This window comes from Uranotaenia lowii, chromosome 3, assembly GCF_029784155.1.
Source record: "Uranotaenia lowii strain MFRU-FL chromosome 3, ASM2978415v1, whole genome shotgun sequence".
Classification (NCBI taxonomy): Eukaryota; Metazoa; Arthropoda; class Insecta; order Diptera; family Culicidae; genus Uranotaenia; species Uranotaenia lowii.
In genome coordinates this window covers 255,936,203-255,949,136 of record NC_073693.1, presented here as the reverse complement: position 1 = coordinate 255,949,136, position 12,934 = coordinate 255,936,203, and the positions used below count along the sequence as shown (strand labels likewise).

Sequence of the window (12,934 nt, the reverse complement as noted above, 5' to 3'; positions counted from 1 at the left end):
CAATAAAAATAATTGAATGGTTTTAAGACGCTGTTAAAAATTTTAATTGAATGTCACATACGAATGTTTTCATAACGATTTAAACAAAAATAACCTCTTAAAAATTATTCTTTCAATTCTCTATAAATTGATTTACATAAATATTATTTTCTTTCCTATCCATAAAGTTTTTTCTCAGTGTAAATCGCATCCCGTTCGTCGCGTGCACTGTGAACGATCCTGAAAAATGTTCGCGTGAAATTCATTTCAGGTTCATTCAAAAATCGCTCGCTCGCTCGCTCGCGTGCACTGTGTTTCTGCCCTAAGACATTTCATTTTACGGCTCTTTATGACGTTCACGAATTGAAACCAATCAATTACAGATATCGATTTGTAATTCAGTTAATACATTTGGTATTAAAACTCAAATCTTGACACGTAAATCCCCTAACTCGTGTTTAAAATGGATTTTTATTAAGAAGTGTAATTATACAAGTTCAAAATTTGAAACTAACCATTTGCACTTCAAAATTCATTCATAGAATACCAATTTTACACATCACAAGTTGGTAGCCAAGTGAAAGGTGTTGAACACTTATGATAGTCAACTGATTTAGCTAAATAAATACAAAATACTAGTATCGATGACTTTATAACTAACCATTTTGATTGTAAAAAAGGGTTAGTGTCATTCCAATTTTTTTGCTGATATGAAATATTTCTGAAGAAACCAATTTTAAATCCTAAACTCCATATCCAAAAAGTTTTTGACAAATTACTCAACATTTTTTCCCTGGTGCCAAGAATTTAAGAGATGATTTTGAATAATTCTGGTGCTCAAAATCCAAATAAAAGGTTTTTGTTTGAGAGCTTTATTTTTGAAATCACTTTTGAAAATAGGTAAAAATCAATTTCATTCTTGATTTTTTGTGACAAAACTTCAAAACAAAAAAAAATTAAAAAAAGGCTTCAAATCAATTATCCACTTACCCCTAGATTGCAACTAATTTTGGTTTCAACGAATAAAGTTATAGCAGTCTTCTACTTGTTCACTTTACTTCATTTAAATAAATTTTTTTCAGATATAATTCAGATAACATCTTTTCTATTTTAAATTTCTTCACTAGAGTCGGATTTGCTTGTAATGATTTATTTCAAGTTTATAAAAACTGTAGAGTTTAACTTGTTTCAATCATGCATCATCATCATCATTATTATTATTCCTAAATAAATTAAAGTATAAAAAACAAAAAAGGAATCAGTTTTTATCAATTTCATGAAGATTTGTTAGAGAATTAGTTACCAATGATTGATTTCACTTAAAACTGATTGATTTTTAAACTTAAAAACTCCATATCATCAACACTAGAAACGTATCTTTTTTAATGTATAATTTTGTTTTAATATTCAAATAAAGTAACCGAATTTTAAAGTTTTTCTAATTTCAAATTTTTACATGAATTTGCCGATTTTTATAGTCAAACATTTTTCATTTCTGTTGAAATAGTTTAAATAAATTTTTCATTGTTTTTTAATAATGAATATGTTCTTAAGCTAAATAATCTAAATTTTCTAAAAAGAAAAACAAAGTTTCTATCTTTCGTCCTTTCTAGGACCCAGTTTTTCAATTGACGGCTACAAAATATTCAGAGCTTGAAATTTCAAACTATTAAACTTGCGCTTGAAAATTTATAAGCGTTTTACTTATTTTATTACTTTGAATAATCCTTTTCAATCGTTAATGATTTTTTAATTTATGAAAAGAATTTATTCAAATTAGCAACTTTAAAGCTGAATTTTTATGCACAACATTTATTTAATAAGTAATAGCTTTGAGGTAACTATATTTACGACAAAACTTCATTTTTTTTTGTTTTTATTTTAAAAAGTTTCTTATTGGTCATTTAAGAAATCACCTATTTCCTAAACTATACTGTTGCAATAAAAGCTTCCAATTATGAATTGAACATGATATTTTATAAATATATGTAGTAATAATTGTGAAATTCAGAAATGAACTATTTCAGTCTTTTAGGTTGATAACTAGACGAAACAAAAAATAATTTTATCTCTGATTTAGATCACTGGTACTCTTAAAGTAAATTTGATATTCTTCTTCTTGTCAAAATTAATTTAATCATCAAGTAGGTATGTGTTTCGAATAAATTTTCTCTTTTTCCTAATCAAGATTTCACAAAACAAATAGTGATTAAATATTTTTTTCAAATTAAAAATATTACAGCGGAATTTTTCAATCTATTCTTCAATTGAAAATGCAAAAAAAGGAATGTTAATTTCGACGAATAATAAACAACAATTGTTATAGTTTTGCTGAACAATTTCAAAGCATGATTATTCTTTTATCTGGTCAAAAATTTATCTTAGAATTCTGTTTAGTTTCTTTTTAATCTGGGTTAAAATTGATGAATTTTTTTTCTATTATTCTTATGTCATTTTCTGTGTTTGTTGAAAAATTGATGTAATATTTTTAACTTGATTGCTTAGTATTTTTTTATATACAAATGTCTAGCTCAAAATAAGGAACATCATGTTAAATAATTTATTGATGACTTGCCGGAAAGAGCAATGATTCCAAACTTTGAAAATCTTGATTATGAATTTTAAATTTTGAAAACCCCCCCCATGACCAGGTCCTTCGCACGGGCCTGACTCATATTGAAAGTTTCGTTCGTTTTTGGTCCAACTAGTAACGGTTGCGCACCCTTTTTGTATAGAATTGAACCAAGTGATGCCGTCATGCTAAGGTAGGTAACCTAATTTTTTACGACTTTTAAAATAAGAAACCATAATCGAGTTTTTATATTCTTTATTTTTAAACATTTGACCGCCTACACTTCAAATCAAAATTTCTTCTTCTTCCCATAGGGAGAAGCAGAGTTGACGCGCAGGAAAAAGTTTCCTTTCGTGTTCCGACTAACGTTGTAACCCATAGTGGCAGTTTGTCGACGGCACAGACCTGATATCAGTGCCGACAAACCGTTGCATTTGACCGCAATAAAGTTGCCTTCGTTCCCCGGCAGAACGCTCTCTGCGTAGTACTCCCAAGCTCGACTGTGCGAGCACACGACCGTGTAGCAACCGGGTTGGATGGAGTTTAATCTGAGTAAAAAATAAAATATAGAAAAAAAGGGTAAAAGTATGCATTTTTGGCCTTTTTTCCCTTGTAGGGGAGAGCATTTTCGGCTTTTCGAAGTACGTTTACAAATTACAGCACGCATTGGCTCTTGTCAGATCTACTTTAAACTTAAGAATCTCTTGGTAGGACCGCCAGTGTGAAGTTTCAGGGGTAAATTTTCATTCACATTCGTTCCGAATTTTTTTATGCCAGGAATTTACCACTTCGTGGCATTCTTCTCTATCCATTTCATTGCTCATTTTTTTTTTTTTTTCTCAAGGGATTTTAAGCATCACTGGCTTATTCATCCCGATTTCATTGCTCATGAACTCATTTAGAGGGGCATATTAGAATAGAGGTCCGTTGTGCTAGTGATTGCCAACATCGATGCTTTTGAGCTTCTATCATATACGCAGCGTTGTCATATCGAAACCAACAATAGCTTCGTTCAATGATTGGTAAAAATCGGTTTTAACTGCACCCAAAATAATTTTCACTTAAAAAATAAGTGACAATTGTAGTAAATTCTCGCCATACGTAATTTCATTTGAATTTTAAGTGGTGGGTCAAGTGAAATTCACTTAAGTGACCTATCAAGTGAATTACACTATGACGTTGGAGTGAAATTTATCTGAGTTTCTAAGTAAGTTTCTAGTTCACTATCTCTCGCGTTTTTAAATAAAAGAACATTTATAGAACAGCACTACGATTCCAAATACTTACATTACGCTTTCTCCATAAATTTACGGCGAAAGGAAAATTCCATCGTAATCCCAAGGCAGATCGGTTACTGCGGATAGTGCGACTTCTAAATCTTCCCTGCTGCAAACCAGAAATTCCCGTCCCGTTCAACCCACAAGCTGAAACATGATAACACATTTAAATAACTTTTTCTTACATCACGTTTAACACAAACTACCGCCAAAATCGCTTATTGAAGAATTGGGAAAATCCAAATCCAGCATAAGCTTTAAACGCTGCTCTTTAGAATTTGCAATTTTGAACTCTGAAAATAAACACAATTACAACCTGACATTCACTTGAAATTCAGGTGATGTGGAAGTGAATATTTTTTCTCACTTCAAATTCAAGTGACGACTGAAGTGAATGTGGATGAATTCACTTGAAATTTAAGTGACTGCCAAGTGAAATGTATATGTCGCACTTGAATGGAAGAAAATCACTGGATCCTTGTTTTTAAGTGAAAAATCATGTGTATTTTAAGAGTGAATTTGGGTTCGGTGTGGTTTCTGTCAACTGCCCAAGTATCCATAAGCACTAAAGCTTTGCCTTTTTATAGCTTTGCACCAGCATTCAAGTGCTAAATGATATTATATCAGCACATCAAGTGCAATTTTGCATTACAACAGCCCTTCGAGTGCATATGCTGCATCATTTCAGAATTATGCCACTCTTTTAAAATGCAACCAGCATTTTATCAGCTTTGCACAATGCTTTTGAAAAGCAACATAGCTCTAAATCAGAGTGACAAATGCTATATTTTCTAAGCATTAAATTTGCATTACTCAAGCTTGCTTTAATGCTTTTTAGCACTATGTAAGTACTACAGTGGCATTAGGCCAAAGCACATTACCATTGATTTATGCTGAATAAATGCAAATTATGGGCACCGGTTGCCAAAAGTTTGATTCAAGTAGAGCTTTTTTTCAAAGATTTAACGCGGACCACAAGCAGAGTTACTGAAAAATGTACGATCCATGAATGTCATGAGTTCGATTCCAGGTCACCTTCACCCGAAAAATAAGAAACAATCATCTAGAAAATTCAACCCGAGAGATCCCCTTAATATGCATCAGCGAATATCAAAATAAGCCAAATTCATTATCATGGCAGAAAAATGGAGCCAAACAAAAATCCATTTTTTTTACCCGCATGGTTGTACCTCATTTGGACGCCATTTGCATTTTCCCAGCATTTTGCCCGCCAACGCTATAGTATCAACTTAGCATAGCACAGTGCTTTTATAGGGTTATACCAGTTTCTGCACTAAAGCCGCAGTTAATTTCGCCAAACCTGGCTCACAGGGCTAATATGATGCACAGAATCAAGCTCTATTGGCGATTTGCAGCTCAAAACGACGTTCAGAGGGTGCTACGATCAAAATGATGATGATAGGGACTCAAGTGTCAAAACACGTAGTATTTTTAGAAAACATTGAAGAAAGTTTACAAATTTCGGTGTTAAATGTGATATTATTAAGAAAGAAATCAGTAAATCTGGTAGGAAAATGCGTATTACGTAGCTATTCATAATTTTGAAATCCTCTTATGTGTTCGTATTCCGAAAATTTTAGTTTCCCGGAAAAGGTTCCTCTGCCGTTCAACAACAACTTTGCTGTCCACAATGCGAGGCTTCAAATAAACAGAACCCTGCCAGATAATATCAAAAGGAAATCTACTTGCCAAACCACTGGAATCCAGACGTTACGCCAGCTACTTCGGAACATTTTGAAGTGGAACCCGGAAGCAATTCAATTTGGGCAGCAGTTGAGCGCGAACAAGCTGGGAAATTTAAAAAGCAAATTTGTAGAACAACTGGTCTTCAAAATCCAGCAGTTGACCCGCACAAACCTTACTACTCATGGATGAAAAGAAAAACCTCGGTGCAATTTGAGCCTTATCAGATTCAATTAACGAAAGAGGTATTGCATGGACCCTCCGGCCAAACCAATTGAATCAACTGATTTCTCATCAACTGACTGCTGTTTCCCAGGAGGATGCTGCTCAAATTTAAGTGAATTCTTGTCAATAACACATTACATTCTGTTTTTGGCTTGTTAGATAACGTGTTTGAAAGTATATCGATTAGGAAAAAAAGTTGCTAGAAGTAAATGAAGAAGATTTTAATCAATAAAGTTATTTGATATTCAGTCGACATCGATATAGAATTTTGATAAAGAAAACAATTCATCAATAACACACAAAGGGGTTAAATTTCAGTTTCCAAAAACGTTAAATTGATTTTTCAAAACATCCCATTTTTTTTCAAATTAAGCTTTTAGTTCTCTGTGCTTTTACTATGCATGGATCCCATTTTCAACCATTAAAAGTAAATGTCGGTTAAGTCAAGCAATACTGTCCTTTCATTTTACTGTCTCGACTTTGCAAGTATGTACATGCCATCTTATGAGCAAACGAAGTTACGCCGTCCATTATGCCAGTCTTGCTTAAAATAGTTCCTAATTTTTCCAAATAAGATTTATCGATAAAAAAATAGGAAACATTTATTACGCTTAACAAAAATCAATGGAACTAGTAAATTAAAGATTTTCTTACATCATTCAACCTTTGGTATTGTCCGGGATGAAGTAGATTAAGCAAAAAGAATAATTTTGAAAACAACCTGTATTCACTGCCATGTTGAAAAACTGCTATCATCACCCTTTTGTTAGTTCCAATAGTGACAACCAGTCGGCGTTGCATAGGAAATAGCTTTGCTGCAAATCGCCAATAGCTGAAGTTAGAGGAGAATTGGTGCAAGTTTTTAGTGCTTATGGTTACTTGGGTGGTAGATGTTCAACGAGCCATTTATACTTGTTTCGACCCGTTTCGACTATGTTCCATTGAACAGACTCAATATATGAAATTTCAGCCCGCGTATCGGCGATGGGCGCGCTCGCAATCAGGGTTGCCAACTGTTTTTCAAAAAAGTCTGGAAGTATTTGAAAAAATGTCTGGAAATGTCCCGAAAAGTCTGGATAGCTTTCTTTTGAATGTGGTTACTTTTTTTTTGGTCGCCAGATTTATATGTTGCAGACAGCCACTGATCGTTTGTTACTGGTTTCTGTCACTAAAGCGGGCCATAGACTACACCACATTTGTGCAAATGCGATGAAATTCGATGAATTTTGATGAAATTCCGTCTCTGTGAATAAGATTTGCATCGTTTATGGCACTGTTTGAATGATCGCGCAAACGGTTTGAGTAAAATCGCTCGGGATCGAAATATTTTGTACAAACCACCCTCTGTGGCATGCTGTATGGTGCTGTTTGTACAAAATTCAGGCCATTTACTTAGCCCCAGTCTGGGTGGAGGTGTTTTTTTTGTTGTTCCTGTTGCTGTTTTCGCCATCGTTTGTGTTCGCGCGAAATTTGTTTGGCTCGTGTTTGGGCGAGCATAGATCAAACAATCGTCGTGGAATCAACGAATTTGCATATGCCATTTGTGTATTCTATGGCCCGGTTAACAGTTACATGTTCTGTTGTTTGACTCTCAATTTAACACTTCGAAGCATTTGTCATTATTTATAGCTTTCAATCACTTCTGAATTCATAATTAAATTCTAATCATTTCCTGCCATAATTTACCATGACCATTTTGAATATTCATAGTTCCTATGAACAATTTATGTTCTAGCCCAAAAGTCTGTAATTGTCTGGAAGAAATGACAACAGTCTGGAAGTCTGGAAACCTGAAAAAATGTCTGGCAGAAGTCCAAAAAGTCTGGAAGATCCAGACAAAATCTGGAAGGTTGACATCGCTGCTCGCAATCCCGGTATACCTAGCGTAACATTTCATAAGGGCGAAACTAGCAGTTAGCTCGAAACGAGAAAAACGCGTTTGAAATTTCGAAACATCGAATCAAATCCTATTCAAGCATCTTTTACAAATGCTAATGACCCATTCCAAGCACCCCTCAACTGGAGAACCGTTTTTTATTTTTCATTATCCAAAAATAAATTACATAGCGTTAGAAAGGTTATTTCTTGAGTGTCATTTTCCAATAAAAGATTTTCAGCTACCTTTTTTTAGAATTGAGTATGTTAACGTTGAAATTTAAAAATTTTAGTATGAAATTAAATTGATTTTTGCAAATATTCTTTACTTATAACATAACTTTGTCAAAAATTTAGCTATGTCAAAAAAAATTACTGCAAAATGATGGTAGAAAAGCCATTTTTTAAGCATGATATAAGATAAATAACAGTCACTGAAAGTTCACGCTCTAGAATCGTTGATAAAGGTATCTATTTTAAGCGTTGTGACGTCACGAAAATTCTACTGTTTTTAAATTTATGATTTACTGAAATTTCACATATTGTCGAAAATTGGAGGTCTCTTCAAATTTTTTGAGTGGAATTTAACGCAATTTTTAGATTGAAAATCGGTTCAACAGGTTGTAAGTTGCACCCGGGTAAAGAATGCGTTGTGACGTCACGAAAATTTGTTTACTTTTTTTCGAAAACGTTCAAGACTTTTTACTTCAACACTATGATAGTATTTCTTCAATTCAAGTTCAACACAACAATGTGCTTCAATAAACGAATTCAATCATCAAGTTTTTAAAGAAACTAATTTTTTTTGCATTAACTTAGTTGTTTTTAAACATTTCTAATAAAACATATAAAACAGCGCTTAAAAACGCTTGATTCAAGAATAAACAAACTATCAAACAAATGAAATCCTCATCGATTTTGTAAAAGAATATTCGTGAATCATAAAGCAGGTAGTTATCTGTGATTTGAATAAAAATCTTGCAAAACATCAAGTTTTTCATATATCTATGTTAGAATGAAAAACACCGCTAGTAGCTTCTATTTCTTTCTGGCATTATGTTCAAACAAAATAAGTTCCATGCAATAAATGTAATGAGATTCAAAAAATCTTTGAACATGGTTAACTTAACAGATTAATTTTTTTATTAAAAATTTCATAAGTTTTTCATAGAAAATTAATTAATAAAATTAATTAAACAATTTTAATAGAAAACTGCCCTTATTAAAATTTCCACCTCAAAAAATGTCACTAGAAAATCCAAATCGTGTTTACATAAAATCTCACAAAAGAGACTTTGTACTGAATAACAAAATTAAATAAATTCAAATATGTACTAGCACAAGGTCTCATGCAAAATTTGGGTCAGATTATTCTAAGGGAAGGGGTTGCGCAACGCACCTGAAGTTTGTATGGAATTATGTAGATTTTGTTCGACATGATAAAAAAAACGTGTTTCGTCAATAATTTAGGTCTTTATCAACCAATTTTTCTTTTAATTTGAGTATTTTAAAGCTTTGATTATGACAATATTTCATCTGAGGAACGCGTTTCGATTAGAGTGATCATAAAACAGCTCAAAATTAGCATCGATTAACGATCATTCAGGTATTTTTTGTATTTGACCCATCAGAAACTTATTTTTGAAACTCAAAAACCTGTTTAACTAAACCATTGTCGAAATGGGATCTTGAGATAAACTATTGATGAACATAATGACATAATGAAAGTTTTGTGAATGACTATAATTAAAACAAATCAGCCGATAGGGACTTCAGAAATTGGTGCATAACTTGGTTTTAATGTCCTTCCAAATCCAATTTCTCATAAATCCATAAAAATTTTAGGCTCATTGTGCCTTCTATTTCCGTGGGCCAATCCCCAAATTTGGCACTGGACTTTGTGTTAGGCCTAGGATCTATTTGAGCTTGCAATTTAAAAGATTTTCATTAGATGGCTGATTTAGGCACTCTAGTGTCGATTAACTACCTTTGAAAAGATCGAAGGCTTTGAAATTATCATTTATTTTTCCTTTCCTTTGCAATTAAAGATTAAAAAGATTCAGAAACACATTTCAACGCTTTTACGAATAAATATTTCCTAGTTTTAGTTTTGTCCTAAATAATATTCATATGATCACACAAAAAAACTTCGAATAAAATTGTTGTGAGCAGTGTTGCAAACCTTATCTGCTTATATGGGCCTTTAAGATTTAATTCCTTTTAATTTTTGGGAATAAATGGATCGGTTTCATCACCAAATCACATTATTTATTAAGTTTTTAAGCATTTTAAGTAAATCAAGCATTCATTCTAAGATTATACTTTGATTAATTTCATGTAGCTAACCATAAAATTTCGTGACGTCACAACGCTTTGCAAAACCCTGCTTTAAAAAAATCGTGCGTTGTGACGTCACGAAACTGAATCGCTCTAAAATAAATTGAAATCAAAATTTGAAAAAATCAAAAACAGTGATTTGTTGGTTGTAATGAATCGATACTTTCCTGAAATTTTCATGAAATTTGATCAAATAGAAGAGCAGAAAATTGCGGCGTTGTAAAAAAAACTGAAAAGTGGGAAAAGAGGCGCGTTGTGACGTCACGGTTCCTTTTGCTTATATTTTGTCAACTATTTATTCTACACAAATACTTTTGGTTTCAAATTGTAGAGAATTAAATTTTGACCCTATAATGTACAATTTTTAACAATGTGCGATATGACCTGTAAAACTTACATACAATATACCAAAAAATGGTTTTGCAAACGTTGTGACGTCACGCTGGAATGGGTCTAATGTTTTTTTTTCCATGAATTTAACAAATGTTTTAACTAACCCACAGAATCTGTACTATGTACGCCGTGATTAGGAATCAATCTCATGACCGTTGGCTTAGAAGACTTGAATGCTATCCTCTAGGCCATGAACGGTGGATTAATATTATTCCCCAGCTAGTCAGATGAGTCAAACAGAGAAGAGAAAGAAGGAACTCTTCGCTAGGTTAATAAAAAAAGGTAAAAATAATCTTTTTGCTAGGTGAATGAAAAAAAAAACGTAGAATACAATGCAAGGTAAATCAGAAAAGGTTAAGTTTACCGAGAAAGATGGATGGAAAAAAATCACCTCGGTAAATTAAAACTTTTTTCAATTTTACGTGTACGCTAGGGTGCCCGTGCCACACTACTCAGCTGAAAATTTAAGTTCACCTTCGAACCATAAGAAAGCAAATGGATGAAAAATGTGGCAAAAGCACATATTGTGCAGGCAGGAACGTTATTTTTTTATTATTTAAGTTCGTTTGGAGGTCGAAAAAAAGTCCAACTAGTTTAAATTCGCTTGAGTAACCTTAACTCAGTAGCTGAATACGAGCTGTTCATCTGTTTTAACACTTTAGCACCCATGGGTTCGTATGCAGTAGAGGATTAAACCATTCACTTACCCGTTAGGATAGAAGTCGATATCCCCTATTGGATCACGCTTTCCGAGAACACGTACATTGCTGTGAATGATGTCCACCAGGTTAGCATCGCCGCGGCTCAATCCAGAAAGGGTTTCGCCTTCATTGAAACATGGGTTGGCCGGATCCAGTCCAGTGATGCGCGGTAAGTTGACTCCTTTCTGCTCCTGAAAGCGTCGCCCTGCAGCGCCACTCACATGGGCTCCCAAACTGTGCCCGATCAGATGAATCGATTCTAAAGGCACATAGTTGGCCAACTCAATGAGGCCATCGCCCAAGGACTCTCCCAGGCTGTTAGTGTTGAAGGCCGACCAAGAGTAGAGCGTATTGAGCTGCGCTACTGTATCTATGACGACAAAGTTAACTCCGCCTCGCGTACGGTATGCTTGATAGATTGTATCAACGGCTAGATTCGGATCCTCTATCGTTGAAAGCCAACCCGTTACGAGAATAACGGTTTTCAAGTCCTTGGCGAAATATGGACTGCTCCAAAGATCAGCTGCGTTGGAAAGGGGAAACGAAAAATTTCCCTGGTCACTCAACAGGAGGTAGCTCATCCGTGATAAGTCTGGTTCAATCCTCGGTGTGGTTCCATTAGTGGCCACGGCAGCCGAACAGAACTGGTGAATTCCCAGGGCAACTGCTTCGAAAGGATACCCCAGAAGAGATTGTTTACCGAATTCACCGATTTCAGAAAAACTCGGAATCAGCACTGGTAGATTGGTTATCAACTTTTCACCGACATTCACATGAGCTTGCACGACATTCGCAGCGGTACCGAGAATGCCCTTATTAAAATCTATTGATGTTGTTAAATCAGCTTGAAATACCAGAACGAGAGCTGCGACTGCGAGGATCGTTTTCGAAATCATGGTCACACTCTTACGACGGCCGATACCGTAATAAAGATTATTCTCTTCGAATCTTATTTAACCTTCCAAAGCCGTTCGCAAAATTTCCGTACAAATCTATTTTTGATAAATTTGACCTGCAGTTTACGTACGTTCTCCTGGCCGCAAATATTGACTGATTTCGATGAATTTTAATTCATTATATAGATAATTTATTCTAGTTTCTCAATATTGAAAAATAAAGTCGAAATATTTTACGAAATCACCAGTAGCTGATTCCGAATGAAAAAAGTCCCGAAAAAGAGCTCTTTTTAGAATGCCTATAACTTGAGACAGGTTCCAAATATTGCGCTGATTTTATAATATTTGAAATTGTCAAGAATAAATCTATCCATGGATGTATAAATTTTAGGTGGTTCAAAGGAAGTTTTGGCCGCTATCCCGGAACTTCCGGTACAAAAAACTCTTACTTCAAAAAAGTCACCCAATTTTGGCTTTGCATTGCTGTATCTCAGTTAACAATGGATCGATTCTCTTAATTCAAATTTTAGATTTTTTTCGTTAACTTTATTATTATTTTCGTAGAACATAGTTGGTTCCTCAAAAATCTCAGTTGTTCAGTATATGGTAATGAAACTCACATCTTTTTTGTCATTTTTCCAACTCCCCCTCGTGTCGGTGGGTTTACGCGATTTTGTTAGCGTGATTTCTCTAAAATTTGAACTCAAATTGGTCACTTTTTATATACATAGAGATTCATTAGAATCTCCTCTTTCGATTGACATACATTTTGTGTGGTGTTTTGAAAATTTGTAGCAACGTTTTTCGAATTTACTGAAAGCTGCCAGATTTCAACCAGTTAGGTTCACGTTTTCAATAGGTTGGTGTACAAATCTCGCACCCCTCACGTAGCTGCGGGAGAAACAAATCCTGTAGCTCTCTTTTTGTCGCTCACCAAATCTACCACCCAACCCAGCAGCAGGAGGAACTGCCGTC

General features: G+C 34.1%; 1 protein-coding gene across 1 annotated transcript; it reads right to left on the bottom strand.

The window, feature by feature from the left end:
- Nucleotides 1–2,829: 2,829 nt before the first annotated feature.
- LOC129753310 (vitellogenin-3-like) lies at nt 2,830–11,959 on the bottom strand. Its single transcript, XM_055749112.1, has 2 exons — nt 11,070–11,959; nt 2,830–3,099 (listed from the first exon to the last, which is right to left on the bottom strand). The coding sequence occupies exons 1-2, from the start codon at nt 11,957–11,959 to the stop codon at nt 2,841–2,843; spliced, it is 1,149 nt and encodes a 382-aa protein (XP_055605087.1). The 3' UTR covers nt 2,830–2,840.
- Nucleotides 11,960–12,934: the final 975 nt, after the last annotated feature.

Coding starts and splice junctions, on each gene's coding strand:
- LOC129753310 (XM_055749112.1), bottom strand. CDS start 11,959: ATGATTTCGAAAACGATCCTCGCAGTCGCAGCTCTCGTTCTGGTATTT. Junction 3,100..11,069: donor ATCGACTTCTATCCTAACGG/GTAAGTGAATGG, acceptor TTTTTTACTCAG/ATTAAACTCCATCCAACCCG.